This window comes from Cajanus cajan, chromosome 11, assembly GCF_000230855.2.
Source record: "Cajanus cajan strain Asha chromosome 11, NIPB_CcT2T_4, whole genome shotgun sequence".
Classification (NCBI taxonomy): domain Eukaryota; kingdom Viridiplantae; phylum Streptophyta; class Magnoliopsida; order Fabales; family Fabaceae; genus Cajanus; species Cajanus cajan.
In genome coordinates this window covers 7,728,207-7,743,539 of record NC_138527.1, presented here as the reverse complement: position 1 = coordinate 7,743,539, position 15,333 = coordinate 7,728,207, and the positions used below count along the sequence as shown (strand labels likewise).

Here is a 15,333-nt window from a genome sequence, read left to right as displayed (position 1 = left end):
TGGTTACTTTCTCCTAAAATCTAGGGTCACTAGGACTAAGTGGTTACTTTCTCCTAAAGTCTAGGACTAATTCAAAACAATAAGAAAAGTAAATAAAACTAAAATAAAACTAAATAAAACTAAATAAAACTAAATAAAACTGCTACGTGTGCAAGACAAAATCAAATATCTAACAGTAGGGGGGCGGGTAGTAAAGGCTTTACTACCTTGATGAATGACATTATTAAAGAGCATAAGGTAGGTGTTCTTTGCCTGTTAGAAACACACATTAGCGGTGTTAATGCAACGTATGTTGTCCATGGGATTTCCCTTGACTCATTCTTCTTGGTCCATGCTCAAGGTTAAGCGGGTGGGATTTAGTGCTTATGAGACAAAAACCAATGGCTGTTGGACATTTTGAATCATTCTTCACAATATATCCATTTGAAGATTCTCAATGGAAGCAATTCATGGTACTGTACCATGGTCTATGCTAGTCCCCACATCCAGGGACGTGTTCAACTTTGGAAGGATCTTTGTACGATTGCTACTTAGGTGGATGGCCCATGGAACCTGATTGGAGATTTTAATGTTGTTCTGCATTCTTATGAGCGTCAGGGTGGCTCGCCTGGTTTGTCAATTCGGGGTGACAATGCTTTTCGAGAGTTTGTTAACCATTGTAACCTTATAGATATTGGCTATCAGGGTGCTCCCTTCACTTGGCATAGAGGTCTTCTTTATGAACGTCTTGGTTGATCCTTAGTCTCTTACGATTGGCATATTAGCTTCCCTGATGCGTCTCTCATTCATCTCAATCCTTTCAAATCATAACACTCTCCCATTTTACTTCGTTTTGGCTTAGATGAGAATCTGAGAAGAAGAAAGAGACCATTTCGATTTGAAGCTGTGTGGATGATCCATGAAACCTTTCAAGGTCTTATGCAACGAGAATGGCATGTTGAACAAAATTGAAACCACAAAGTTGATCATATGAAAAAAGCCTTGTTGAATTGGAATAGTTACACATTTGGAAATGTATTCCATGCTAGGTATGTTTAGCGTTGTTATAATATTAAAGTTGAACTTTTACTTTGATATTATGTATTTATATTTAATGTAGATTTTATTAATATACATTATATATATATATATATTATTGAAATAAAAGTCTAACTTTAATAAGAAAATAACATTAATTATATCTTAATAATTATACATAAGTTTTTTTTATCTTTTGTTGATTAAATTTTATTAAAAATTTTAAAATTAGGTGAGAAAGTTACTAACAGGTATGACACTATCCAACTTTTAATTTTTTTTTTAATTTATAAATTTTGATTAATAGAAAATATATTTAAAAGAGTGTAACAAAAGAATTTGTTTGCTGCATTTCTTATAAAAAGAAAAAAATCTATATTAACTTTTTTAATGTTGTGATAGATTACAGAATAGAGTCTGTGTTTGGTTTAAAAAAAAATCACGTTTAACGTGAAAATTAATTATAACTTTCACGTTAAATGTAATTTTTCACGTTTCAAACGTGAAATCAAACACGATCAAAATTATTAAATTAAATTAGTGAGTGTGACGCAGGGGCAGAGCTAGTGCCTAGTGATGGCCGCCAAACGCCACCCAGTACGAAACAAAACAACATTCCTTATTCCAACAAACAAACAAACCTTCTTTCTTTCCGTTTTTGATCATAGAAGAATACGAAGAAGAGGGTTTGAAGAATAGAATAACAGAAACAATGGGCACTCTCGAGTCATGGAGAAGAGCCTACGGCGCTCTCAAAGACTCCACCAAAGTCGGTCTCGCTCATGTCAACAGCGATTACGCGGTCACTCCCTAATCTCATTCTCATTCTCATTTCCATTTTCCATTTCATTTTACTTTTCCTTTGATTCTAAATATCATCTTTATTGTTAGGACTTGGACGTTGCCGTAGTCAAAGCCACCAACCACGTCGAGTGTCCTCCCAAAGAGAGACACCTTAGAAGTCACTGTCACTCACAAATCAGAATCCTTTTTATTTTATTTTATTTTATTTTACTTATATTATATAAACGATGAAATTGCGTTTGTTGTCTGTAGAAATTTTGTTGGGAACTTCTGCGTCGCGGCCTCGAGCCGATGTTGCTTACTGCATTCATGCGCTCGCACGTCGATTGGCCAAGACGCGAAACTGGACGGTACTCTTATGCCTTTTGTTATCCATCATGATGCCTAATGGTTAATGGGGAGATTAAGGGTATCTTGATTCTATGTTATTTACATACATGTGTGCATGTTTGTGTCGTGTCGCGTGTTCGTGCTTTAAAGAATAAACCTCTTTAGTGTCTGTCACTCTTGCCACCCAAAAATGTTCCATTCCTACTTTAATATTTTTGATAGGGAAATTTCACAAGTGTATATTGTCGAGTAAGTAATGCGTTGATAAATCTAGGATTTATCCCGTATAGATTCATGGTAAATAACATCATCATCAACTAGGTGAGGTTGGCTACATCGATCACCCGACACCATTGGACTCAGTCAAAAACCAGATTCTTAGGGATATTATTTACCATGAGATCCCTTTTAATAATTTTCTTGATGTTCCTATTGGTCTCCCTCTACCTATTTTCACATGCTAGAAACCATGTGAATCCCCGTAGAAGACAAATAAAGGAAATGAATAAGAAAGTAAAGATTAAACGTAGTTGTAAAACTTCTGCGATTTTCTTCTGCTCTGCCTTTGGTCTTATCGTGTGCTCTTTTGTTGTCTTTCTCTATATTTAAGTATGAATTCCTTCTGTGACAGCCTTTTCCCTATGTTAAAGGCCTAGGTTGTCAAAGTCAAACTGGACCTAAAGTCTTAGTTTCTTGTTTTGGCATTCATTTTTTCCTAGATCTCCAATTTCTTAAATATTTATTAGGATTTGAATCTCAATCAGAATCTTTTAGCTTTGGATCAATCTGGTTTTCGATAAATTCCTTTTTAAGTTTTTTTTGGTAAAATTTGTCTGAATTGGTCATAAATTGTCAAGATTATGCCTGAAAATACATGAGACCATAAAATGTAAAAGGAAGAGATAAAATAAAATAAAATAAAATAAAAAATAAAAAAAATAAAATGAAACAAAATCAAATAAATTCTTTCAATTATATATTTCTTAATAATTAAAGCCTATGTATGATGTGTCAAATTTTGCTAAACACCACTCTTAGGGTATAGAACATGATCAGCTTGTTTTTCCATGACTTAATTGTTAAACTCAAAATCAATTGAATATTGCATCAAATTTGTACTATTGAAGTATTAGAATATTTATTATTTTTGCTAAAGGAGTTTTGAATTCTTTATATCTTAATATAGTATCTAATATTACCTTTATTGCTCACTTTGTTCTTATGATTTCTTTTTTCATAAATTTTCAATTGTTGCCTGCTTGAGCCTAATTATATGGCTTATTCCAATGGTTAGGTAAGCTCATGTTTCACTTTTTTTTTGTGTTGTTAACAGGTGGCATTGAAAACATTGATAGTCATTCATCGGTTGTTGAGGGAGGGTGATCCTACTCATAGAGAAGAATTTGTTAATTTCTCACAGAGAGGGCGCATCCTCCACCTTTCTAATTTCAAAGATGATTCCAGCCCAATTGGTTAATTTTATAACCTTGTCTTTATATTTTTAGGTTTAATTAATCTATAGGTCCCATTAGTGTCTGGAAAGCTTTGGTTTGGTCTCTATATTTTAAAGTTTGTAATTGGGTCCATAGAGCAAGAAATTTCTAATTAGGTCTGCTAAATATAAAATCATTCATGACTCAAGAGCTGTCACCTAGCAGCATGGAAGGCTGTGAACAAGGGCAAGGGGGACTAAATTTGACTGGAGAGTGGAATGACTATGGAAAACAGATGGAGTAAAAATGATAAGAAAATGGGGAGCACACACTCCCATGTAGCAGAAAAAAAGATGTGTAAATCTAAATCAGTAACAGCAAAACGAGAGATTCTGGGTGAGACCAGTTTTAGAAGTGAGATTGTTGTAAAAGGACATGTTTGACAGTTTGAGCATTGGGGTAGTGACCTTTAAATGTTGCTTGTAGGCCCGTGAAATGTCTAAAAGTAGAGGCAGTGAGGTGAAAATGCTATTGATGAAGGCAATTCACCATTAATAGGTTGAGAGAACAATTCAAATTTACAGATAAATGTGATAGGTCTCAACTGGATATTAAGAGAGAATTGGAAAATAACGAAAGGTTGTAGTATTATTGCTCTTGAGTCCTTGCTGTCAACACAACCAGAAGGACAGAATACAGTGAACTAGGCAATTCGAGAGTGCCTATCTCTCCCAGAATACAATACTTCCCAAATGCCTTCCTCCCCCTTATTCCCTCCTATTTATACAATTTAACAGTCCCTACCCGACTGTCATCAGTTAGTTACAAAAATAACTAACTACCCCCCTTTTCCCTCCTAACATAGACCTGTTTAACCACAGGTCCCCTATCAATACTCCCCCCTCGAGCAATCACCTTGTCCTCAAGGTGGAATTGTGGAAATGCAGTCTGCATCTTGGTTGCTGTCTCCCACGAATTCTCACAGTCCGGTAGGTTGTGCCACTGAATGAGCACCTCCAGTTCTCCAGTTCTGCTGTACCTGTAAGATAAGAGTTCTGCAGGCTGTGGCTGCAATTCCCAATCTACAGAAATTTCCTCCGGAAGGGACTGTACTTGCTTCTCCAGCGGGACGGCCTTCTTTAATTTACTGACGTGGAAGACTGGATGAATTCTACTGCTCTCCGGTAATTGCAACTTGTAAGCCACAACACCAACCTTAGCCAACACCCGAAAAGGACCATAGTATCTCGGGCCTAATTTCTCATTTCTCCTTTTCGCTAACGATTTGAGTCTATAAGGTTGGGCTTTGAGATAAACCCAATCGCCCACCTCAAAGTTAACATCTCTTCTCTTCCTATCTGCTTGCTGTTTCATCCTATGCTGTGCCTTACCAATGTTCGCCTTTAACTCCTCCAAAACTCCATCTCTCTCTTCTGCCATTACATTCACGGATTCCACTTTGGACGGAAAGGTTGGAGCCTTAAAAATCGCTGGGGGATCCCTTCCATACACCGCCTTGAATGGAGTCATACCCGCCGACTGATTATAATGTGTGTTGAAACAAAATTCTGCCCAAGCTAGCCACCTAGGCCATTGCTTGGGTTTATCGCCCACGAAGCACCTCAAATAATCCTCCAAGCACTTATTAACCACTTCCGTTTGTCCGTCCGATTGGGGATGATAGGCCGAAGTATATTTCAATTTAGTGCCTGCTGATTTAAACAATTCTGACCAGAATTGACTCAAAAATAACTTGTCCCTATCCGTGACAATGGACTCGGGAAACCCATGCAGTCGCACTACTTCCCGAATGAACATTTGGGCTACCTCCTGTGCTGAAAAAGGATGGGATAGGGGTAAGAAGTGGGCATACTTAGATAACCTGTCTACTACCACCAAAACTGTATCCTTGCCCGAAGCTCTTGGGAGTCCACCAATGAAATCCATGGAAAGGTCAGTCCAAATTTGGGTAGGGATTGGTAAGGGTTGCAGCAATCCCCCTGGAGCCAATGTTTGATATTTATTAGTCTGGCAGATGTGACATTCAGTCACGAATTTAGTGATATCCTTCTTCATTCCCTTCCAGAAAAATACAGCCGACACCCTCTTGAAGGTTCTGAACACTCCAGCATGTCCCCCCTTAGCCGTCTCATGAAACTCCTGAATGATAAGAGGAATTCTGGTAGAATTCCTGGGCAAAACCAACTTGCCCTTAAAGAATAATTTTCCCTCCTTCAGTTCATACTCCTTCAACCTGTCAGGGTCAATGATCAATTTTTGTATTAAAGTTTGCATTTCAGCATCCTCCAAGAACTCCTTTTCCCATTTCTGCCACTCCTCCATTTCCACCCTTGATATGGCAGCATACATCATCTGCCTTGAAAGCCCATCTGCAGCCTTATTCTCATAACCAGGCTTGTAGTGGATTTCAAAATCAAATCCCAACAGTTTGGTGGTCCACTTGTGATGCTCCTCTCCCAACAATTTCTGCTCAGTAAGAAATTTAAGGCTTCTCTGGTCGGTTTTTATAATGAATTTCCTACCCATCAAGTAATGTCTCCATTTCTGGACAGCCAACACAATTGCCATTAATTCCCTTTCATAAACTGATTTCTTCTGTGCCTTTTCAGATAATGCTTTACTCATAAAGGCTAATGGTCTGCCCTCTTGTAACAACACTACCCCTATTCCTCTGCTAGAAGCGTCAGACTCCACTACAAACTGCTTGGAAAAGTTCGGTACTGCCAGTATAGGTAATGCTGCCATGGCCTGTTTAAGTGTCTCAAAAGCTTTGGTAGCTTCCCTATTCCACACAAAAGCGTCTTTCTTCAACAATTCTGTTAGAGGTCTAGATGTCTCCCCATAACCACGAACAAACCTCCTGTAGTAGCCCGTAAGACCCAAAAACCCCCTCAAACCCTTGAGGTTCGTGGGTTGAGGCCACTTGAGCATGGCTTCTACCTTAGAAAGGTCTGCTGCTACTCCTTCGGCCGAAATGACATGACCCAAATACTCCATATGAGACCTTGCAAACTCACACTTCTTCCCATTAGCCACTAACGAATTTTCCCGCAGACGTGTCAGCACTTGTCGTAAATGGTGTTGATGTTCTTCCTCGTCCCTGCTATACACCAGAATGTCATCAAAAAATACTAACACAAACTTCCTTAAAAATGGCCGTAATACTTCGTTCATTAACCCTTGGAATGTTGAAGGAGCATTGGTAAGGCCGAAAGGCATTACCAAATATTCATAGTGCCCCTCATGTGTTCTAAAAGCAGTCTTGTGAATATCCTCTTCTCTCATTCGAATTTGATGATAGCCTGATTTCAAATCCAATTTAGAAAATACGGTGGCCCCAGACAGTTCATCCAACAGTTCATCAATAACTGGAATTGGGAATTTATCTGGTATGGTTACCTTATTCAATGCTCTGTAATCCACACAAACCCGCCAACTTTCGTCCTTCTTTTTTACCAAAATAATAGGACTAGCATAAGGGCTGATGCTAGGTCTGATTATTCCGGTTCTCAGCATATCTTGCACCAATTTTTCAATCTCATTTTTCTGGTAATAAGGGTACCTATAGGGTCTGAGGTTAGGAATCTCTGCCCCTTCCTTCAAATTGATAGCATGATCTTGCCCTCTTGAAGGAGGCAGCCCCTGGGGTTCCCGGAAAACCTCCTTAAACTCCTCCAATATTTGTTTTATGCTTTCTGGAACTACTCTCATCTTCTCCCCCGGTCCTGTTTCTGCCACACAACACTCCACCCAGTAGATTTCTTCCTCCTCCTTCAATTGCTTGAGGGTACCTTTCAATGGCGCTTCTGCTATACTCAAGGAAGAATCTCCCTTGATCTGATAAACTTCTCCCCCTAGCCTGATTTTCAAGGTTAATTTATCAAAATTAGCCTTGATTTCTCCCAGTCCCCTCAACCATTCCATTCCCAATATCACGTCGACTCCCTCTAAGGCGAACAAATAAAAATTTTTCCTCACGGACACCCCCTGCACCTCCAACTCCACCCCTGCGCACATTCCCTGCGCCCTCACACTATGACCATCCCCTACTTTCACCCAATACTGTTCTGTTTTCTCCACCCTCAGCCCCAATTTCTTCACCACCGATTCAGCAATGAAATTGTGGGAAGCTCCACAATCAATCAAAATCAAGATTGAATTATCCCCTATCTTTCCCCAAAATTTGAACGAATGTTTGGAAGTCATTCCCACCATACTACGAAAATCTAGTGTCGTGGTGGAAGACTTACCACTCCATTGGATCTCCTCTTCTTCCTCCGTCTCTTCCACGCCCTCTTCAAGCAACATTATTCTAATTTGCTTGATTTTACACACATGCCCAGGAGAGTATTTTTCTTCACATCTGAAACAAATTCCCTTTCTCCTCCTTTCTTGGTACTCCGCATCCGTCATATTTTTCCAATTCAGCTTTCCTTCCCCTTTCCTACTCTCCTCCCTTTCCGTTTCAGTGGTTTCATCATTTCTTTTCTTCTCTTCGTCCCTCCGATTGCCATAGATGTTCCTGCTCCATCCTCCCTTGTGAATGGTCATCGACGATTCCCCCACTTCCTTCTTCAAAATTGAATTTCGAGATTCTATCAAAAGAGCCAAGTCCATAATTTCCTCCAACGAATTAGGTTGATGCAACCTCAATTCCGCTTTAACCTCCTCCTTGAGACCATTCAAGAAAATGCCCTTCAAATAATTTGCATCCCCAATCTTGAGAGGTCCCGAATTGGTCTCAAATTTCTCCCTATACTTAGCCACGCTTCCTTCCTGCTTAAGGCCCAACAGCACGGGCTGAAATCTTCTCAGCAACGAACCTTTGAAATCCATCCATGAGGGATTTTGATTTCTACTTTCCCACCACTGAAACCACGCCAGCGCCTTCCCTTGCAGCGCCACCATTGCCACCTCCACCTTCTCGTCCTCCAAGACGCCTTTCAACCTGAAATATCTCTCCATCTTTCCCACCCAGCCCATCACTTCATCCCCCTGAAATAGAGGAAGTTCTAGGTTTCGCCATTTCCACCCGTTCTTTTCCGTTCCTGTTACCAATGGAATTTCGTCACCCTCTCTGCCATTTTTTCCCGCTGTCCCAATCGTCACGCGCAATTCCTTCAACTGTTCCAGCATCTCGCGCATCGCCCCCTCTATGTTGCGTCGCCATTCAGTTTCTTCCGCTGCACGCTTGTGTATGTCTTGCAAGCCCCTTTCCACCTGTTCCAACCGAATCTCCATTTTCTTCTCCATTCTTGATCGCCTCAGGTTCGCAACCAGCTCTGATGCCAGTTGATAGGTCTCAATTGGATATTAAGAGAGAATTGGAAAATAACGAAAGGTTGTGGTATTATTGCTCTTGAGTCCTTGCTGTCAACACAACCAGAAGGACACAATACAGTGAACTAGGCAATTCGAGAGTGCCTATCTCTCCCATAATACAATACTTCCCAAATGCCTTCCTCCCCCTTATTCCCTCCTATTTATACAATTTAACAGTCCCTACCCGACTGTCATCAGTTAGTTACAAAAATAACTAACTACCCCCCTTTTCCCTCCTAACATAGACCTGTTTAACCACAGGTCCCCTATCAAAATGCAAGTGGGTGAACATTTAAAAGTTGCAATCCTAGAGGTAGTGGAATGTATCTTGATTCTTGGAGAACTCCACTATCAGTTATGAGAGGCTATGTGGAGAGGTGGGACACTTAAAGTCCACCAAGTCACATTCATGAACCCTTGGTATATAAGAATCCATTTGAAAAGAAGTGGCACCACTCCAAGAAGAAGGGGGATCATGTGAAGGGAGGAGAATTCCAAACAGGAGAGATGTGAACAAAGAGATGTGAGAAGATCTCTTGTGACAAGGGTGTTATCTTTCCTTGTATTTTTTGAGTGGGAGACTCGGGTTTGTAGGGGTGATACATTCTTTGGGGAGGGTTTTTTTAAGTTTGTCCATAAAACTTGTAATTCTTCTTTTGAGATAGTAAATATTGTTGAGATGTTTACTTGGATGTAGGTAAGAGGTTCCAAATATTGTTAAATTTGTACCTTTTTCTATTTCTATATGTGGTGTGTTTTGTGTGTTTCGTCTAAGATCCATTAGCCTGTGCAGTTTTTCCCAACATGATAGAGATGAACAGGACAGAGGTGACATCGGTGGAAGAAACTCTAGGATTTTTGCTGCTGGAATTTATCAACAATTAACAGTGAAGCAGAAGACAGTTGCTAAAGAATGGTACCACTCTGATAATGATACCATGTTCAAAATAAAGGGTTTAGGCAGGGAAGGTGGAAAAGAGAGAAGAGAGTAAAGAGACTTTGAATAATATGATATTGTGTTATTGACGTTGTGCAAAATACAAAGTTCTGAACCCTATTTATACTAGTACTAGACTCCTCTCCCTAATTCAATCAAATAAAGAACCAAGCTAAGAAATATAATGAAATATGATGAAACCACTAAATCTCTATCATATGCAATACTCTAAAAACTTTTGACACAACCAGCATATTCTGAGATCTAGATATTCCAACAGGCCCTTCATTCTAGTAGAAAGTGAAATTTTAACAGGTTGGCCTGACCTGTGCATAGTCCACACTTCAAGATCAAATGGCTCTTAGGTGAAGGGTGTTTGAGTTGTAAAATCATTCATGAGTCTTAACAGTTTGAGTTTCTGGAAAGTTGGTCCTTGACAGGTTCCTTGTTATCATTAGAAGTTTCTAATGGAAAGCAAGATTTCATGACCCAATTAGAAAACTTTTAAATTACAGGGATCCAGTAAATTTATGGTTGGGTCCTTTAGTTTCATCAATTTTAAATGGGTCCTTGTATTCAGCTTACAATTAACAGTTCTTGAATGGAAGGTACCCCATTATAAGTTTATGGAATTTTGATGACCCAATTACCAACTTTGAAAATATAAGTACCTTATAGGAAATCCCCAGAAATTAAAGGGACTCATAGATTGATGTTTTTGGTTCAATAATTGAGTTGTTTAATTTGACTGTATGATGTCATTTTCTTGTAGCTTGGGATTGTTCTGCTTGGTTACGTACATATGCCTTATATTTGGAAGAAAGACTTGAATGTTTCTGGATTCTGAAGTATGATATTGAAGCTGAGCGTCTACCTAAGCCTGTTGCCGGGCAGGACAAGGTGATTCTCTCTCTCTCTCTCTCTCTCTCTGCGATAAAATAAGAGTTTTATTTTGATGGAGTGAATGGGAAGGTAATTTCATTAAGCTTCATAAGTGTAGATTATTTTATGCATTTTATTTTTTTTTCTTTAAGTTCTCAGACCTGCATGACTGTTTATATATATATATATAGAAAACTTTGTTTTGTTGGTGTTGTATGTTGTTGTAGCTTTCTGGGAAAATTTATAGGTATTTGCCATTAGTTATTTAGCAACATAGAATTCTTACATGAGACATGGTTATCCTGCTGCATATGATGGTTGTTGATCCTGTGGCAAGTATACTAAAGTTGACTTGTAACATTGATGAATAAGGTCCTTTCTTCAGGGTCTGGGTTGATTGATTGATTCTCAACTAGTTTAGATAAGCAGGAAATAAATATATACACTATATTTACTCAATTTCATTGTTTGATTCATTAAACTAAAAGTTCAAATTGATAAAACTTAAAAGGACTGACAAGCTAATGTTCAAGTAGTAAGGAAATTCACATTCAAGAAGCTTGTGATTGGATTTCGCTTATTATACCTCTTTGTGATCTTGAAACTATATATATGTTAATCACTCTTTCACTATTTTGATTAGGATTAAATTCACTCAATATCAATTCCTTGATAAAGAGATTAGAAGATTTCTCTATTGAATACCAATCCCTTGCATATTCAAGAGAGAAACTTGCATTAAGAAAAACTCTTTTTAAACTACGAATCTAAGCTTTATTCCTAGCAACTTGGGTTGGTAGGCATTTTATTTCAAGTCTTGATTTAGAAAACATTTTATAGTTTAATTCCAAATCTAAAGTCAATTTACGAATGATCAAAACGTAAATGCTTTAAGAACTGAAATGAAACCATAAAATAATGAAAAGATCATAACACATATAAAGATTAAGAGTCACATAAAGTACAATAAGTTACATTCAATTCCATAAGGAAAAGCTTAGCTATTCATTTCCATGAGGGCCAACTAACAAAAGAAGGGAAGAAAAATCTAGTAGAAATTGCTGTCGTTCCCGAACCGTCGAAGTCGTCATGAAATCTTCAACATGGATGGTCTTCGAGGATAGAGACTAATAGTGATAGGCGAGGTGTAAAAGTATAGAGAGTTATCTTGGGTTCTCCTTTTTCCCTTTTAATATGTTCTAATTTGTAATAGGAGATTATTTGCTACCACAAATTGGTTAAGTCCTTTAGGAATACTTCACCCTAAAGAAAGTAGAAATGGCTTAAGCCTTTCTTTTGACATATTGTATTAGAGAAGAGAATAGGATAATAAATACTTTTATTTGTTGTATTATTTACATGTATTTTCTGATTGTATTCTGTTAACACTCTTAGGTTAGTTAGTCTTGTTGACTTACTAACTTTTGAGTTAGTTAAGTCCGTTAGGTCTATATATATGTAGGTGATACCTTTCATGTATCACTTTTGTCAAATTCACTCTTATTCAATAATATTCTCCTTAAGAATTCTTTCTCTCATATGGTATCATCGTGAGCACGGTTCGTTCCGTTTCTCTGCCCAAATCGCCGTCGTGTCTGGTCATCATCTCCGTCGTGCCTGGCCCTCGCGCTGCTCGTGTTCATCGCGTTTTTCTCTTCGCCATTGCTTGCGCGATTGTCGTGCCTCATTGTTTGCGTTTCTCGCGCGATTCCCTTGCTGTTGCTCGCGCGATTATTGCGCCTCACCGTGGTTGTTGCTTACGCGTTTGTCGCGTCTCGTTGTTCTCTTCGCTCGCGCCTCTGATTGTTACGCAATTTCTTGTCTGTATTGATCCAATGGCTTCTTCTTCTTCTGATCATTCTGCTTCGCATACCTTTTCTCAATCCGTTACGTGCAAATTGGATGACAAAAATTTCATGACCTGGCAACAACAGGTCACTGCTGTGATTCGCGCCCATGACCTTGAACGTTTCGTTGTTAATCCAAAGATTCCGCTCAAGTTCTTGACTGCTGAAGATTGTGACTCAAACACCATCAATCCTGAGTATACTGTCTGGGACCGCAAAGATTCTTTGCTCTTTTCTTGGCTGCTTTCAACACTTTCAAAATCCATTTAGGCTCGTGTCGTCTCCTGTCGACATTCTTATCAGATTTGGGACCTTGTATTTCAACATTTTCACTCTCACCAAGATTAAAGCCGCTCAACTGCGTCTTGAGCTTCGCACGATCAAGAAAGGGACACGACCGTACTCTGAATATCTCCTTCGCATCAGTACCATCATTGAAATGCTGGCTTCAATTGGTAATCCTGTTTCACCTCGTGAGCATGCTGAATGCATCATTGGTGGTCTTCCACCTGAGTATGACTTGCTGATTTCCACAGTTACTGCCTTTGCTAGCAGGGATGACACTTTTTTCCCTGCAGAACTTGAGAACGTCATTCTTGCTCAAGAAGCTTGTCTTGACCAAGCAAAGATCGCTGTTCTTTTAAGAACCTGTAACAATCAATCTTGCCCAGACTGTTTCTGTTCCTCAAGTGCCTCCTAGTGCCAACCTAGCCTTCCAACAACCTCAGCTGACTCACCCTCAACCTAACACGTTTCAGAATTTCCCTGCTCAGACCAGAGAAGGTGGTCGTGGTCGCCGTGGTGGTCGGAATCGTGGTTCTCTGGTTCAATGTCAAATTTGTCACAAACGTGGTCATGAAGCTTCCACGTGTTATCAGCGGTTTACTCCAATGCTTGCATCTTATCCTCCTTTGGCTCAGGTTCCGTCTATCCTCCTCGTACTGGTGCTGTTCCACAGTTTGGCACTACAAATATGCTTGGTTTCTCTGGTCAAGCTTCGTGGCCTACCTACACCGTGGGTGGCTCCTTTGGGTCTACTCTTTCTGGTTTCTATCTTCCACCACCTGGCTTCACTCTTCCTACGTCATCACCTACTCAGCAAGGCTATTCTGGTGCTAATTCCTCTGTTCCACGGGCAGCGCCAACTCTGAACACTGCCACAGCTTGGATCCCTGATTCTGGTGCATCTCACCATGCCACTCCGGATCCTCAACAAAGTGCTCAGTTTACCGGAGCTGAGCACATTGCTATGGCCAATGGCCAAGGTACATCTATTACTTCTATTGGCTCTAATGTGTTTAGGTCCCCCTTTCATCCTTCCACAGTTCTCTGCCTTAAAGATCTATTACTTGTCCCTACCTTAACGAAAAATCTGATTAGTGTCTCTAAATTTGCCAAAGATAATAATGTCTATTTTGTGTTCTATCCTCATTCATGCTTTGTCAAATCACAGGATTTGAACGAGACTCTTCTTGAGGGCAAGCTTGGTGAAGATGGTCTCTATCATTTTCATCCAATTCTTGCAAAGAGTAACACCAACTCTGGCGGCATACCCAAGCATCTTGCTTTTCTTAATTCTGCACCCTGTATTTTTGTTTCTGAACAATGTAAAAATGTTGTTTCCAATACTTACAAACAGTGGCATTTACGATTAGGGCATCCTCATCATGATGCACTAATCAAAGCTCTACAATTGTGTAACATTCGCATTCCTCATGTTAATAAAATTTCCAACTTTTGTGACTCATGTTGCGTGGCTAAATCTCATAAACTCCCTTCTAAAACCTCAACCACTGTTTATTCTAAATCTCTTGAACTTGTTTTTCTTGATGTTTGGGGACCTGCATCATTAGACTCCAGTTGCGGTTATTTGTATTTTTTGACGTGTGTTGATGCTTGCACTAGATATGTATGGATTTATCTTCTTCACCTAAAGTCCGAAGTGCTCTCTCACTTTCTCAACTTCAAAGCACTTGCTGAAAAACAATTTCAAACTCCAATTAAGGCGGTTCAAACTGATGGTGGTGGTGAGTTTCGTCCCTTAGTTCCGTTTTTACAAAAAGAAGGCATAGTTCATCGACTTACCTGTCCGTACACTCATCATCAAAATGGCATGGTTGAAAGACGCCATCATGATATCGTTGAACTGGGCTTGGCTATGCTTCATCATGCTTCGTTACCACTCAAATTCTGGGATCATGCTTTTCTGACTGCTGTCTATCTTATTAATCGGCTCCCCTCTTCATCTATTGATCATCATTCACCTTATAAACTGATTCATCACAAAGAACCTGATTATCAATTTCTAAAAGTCTTTGGCTGCTCCTATTTTCCATTACTCAGACAAAACAATTAGCATAAAATTCAACCTCGGTCAGAGGAGTGCCTCTTCTTGGGCTACTCTCCTACTCACAAAGGCTACAAGTGCTTAAGCAAGTCTGGTTGCATCTACATCAGCAAAGATGTAGTGTTTAATGAAGACAGATTTCCATACAAGGATCTTTTTGTCTCTAAATCTATCTCGTCTGCCCCTACCACCTCTGTCTCCACCATTCCATCTCTCATCAATCCCAATTTCTCCTCCTTTAACCCACCTCCACCTGCTCTACCCGAGAGCTCTGCTTCTTCAGATGATAGTTTCCCACGTTCTCAATCTGCCTCTGTTGATTCTCGACTTCCCTCACCTATTTCATCATCCAACACCTCTGCTGCCTCTGCTTTAGCCTCAGAACCGGCCAGA

The 15,333-nt window shown here is 39.5% G+C and overlaps 1 protein-coding gene across 1 annotated transcript in view; it reads left to right on the top strand.

Moving 5' to 3' along the window:
• The first annotated feature begins 1,587 nt into the window (after positions 1 to 1,587).
• Positions 1,588 to 15,333, top strand: part of LOC109810670 (putative clathrin assembly protein At2g01600) — a 29,789-nt gene continuing 16,043 nt past the window's right edge. Inside the window, exons 1-5 of the mRNA XM_020374184.3 lie at positions 1,588 to 1,819; positions 1,909 to 1,978; positions 2,074 to 2,171; positions 3,485 to 3,623; positions 10,637 to 10,764. Of these exons, the coding sequence (XP_020229773.2) occupies positions 1,730 to 1,819; positions 1,909 to 1,978; positions 2,074 to 2,171; positions 3,485 to 3,623; positions 10,637 to 10,764 (525 nt within the window). The 5' untranslated portion in view covers positions 1,588 to 1,729. The remainder of the gene's footprint in view (positions 1,820 to 1,908; positions 1,979 to 2,073; positions 2,172 to 3,484; positions 3,624 to 10,636; positions 10,765 to 15,333) is intronic.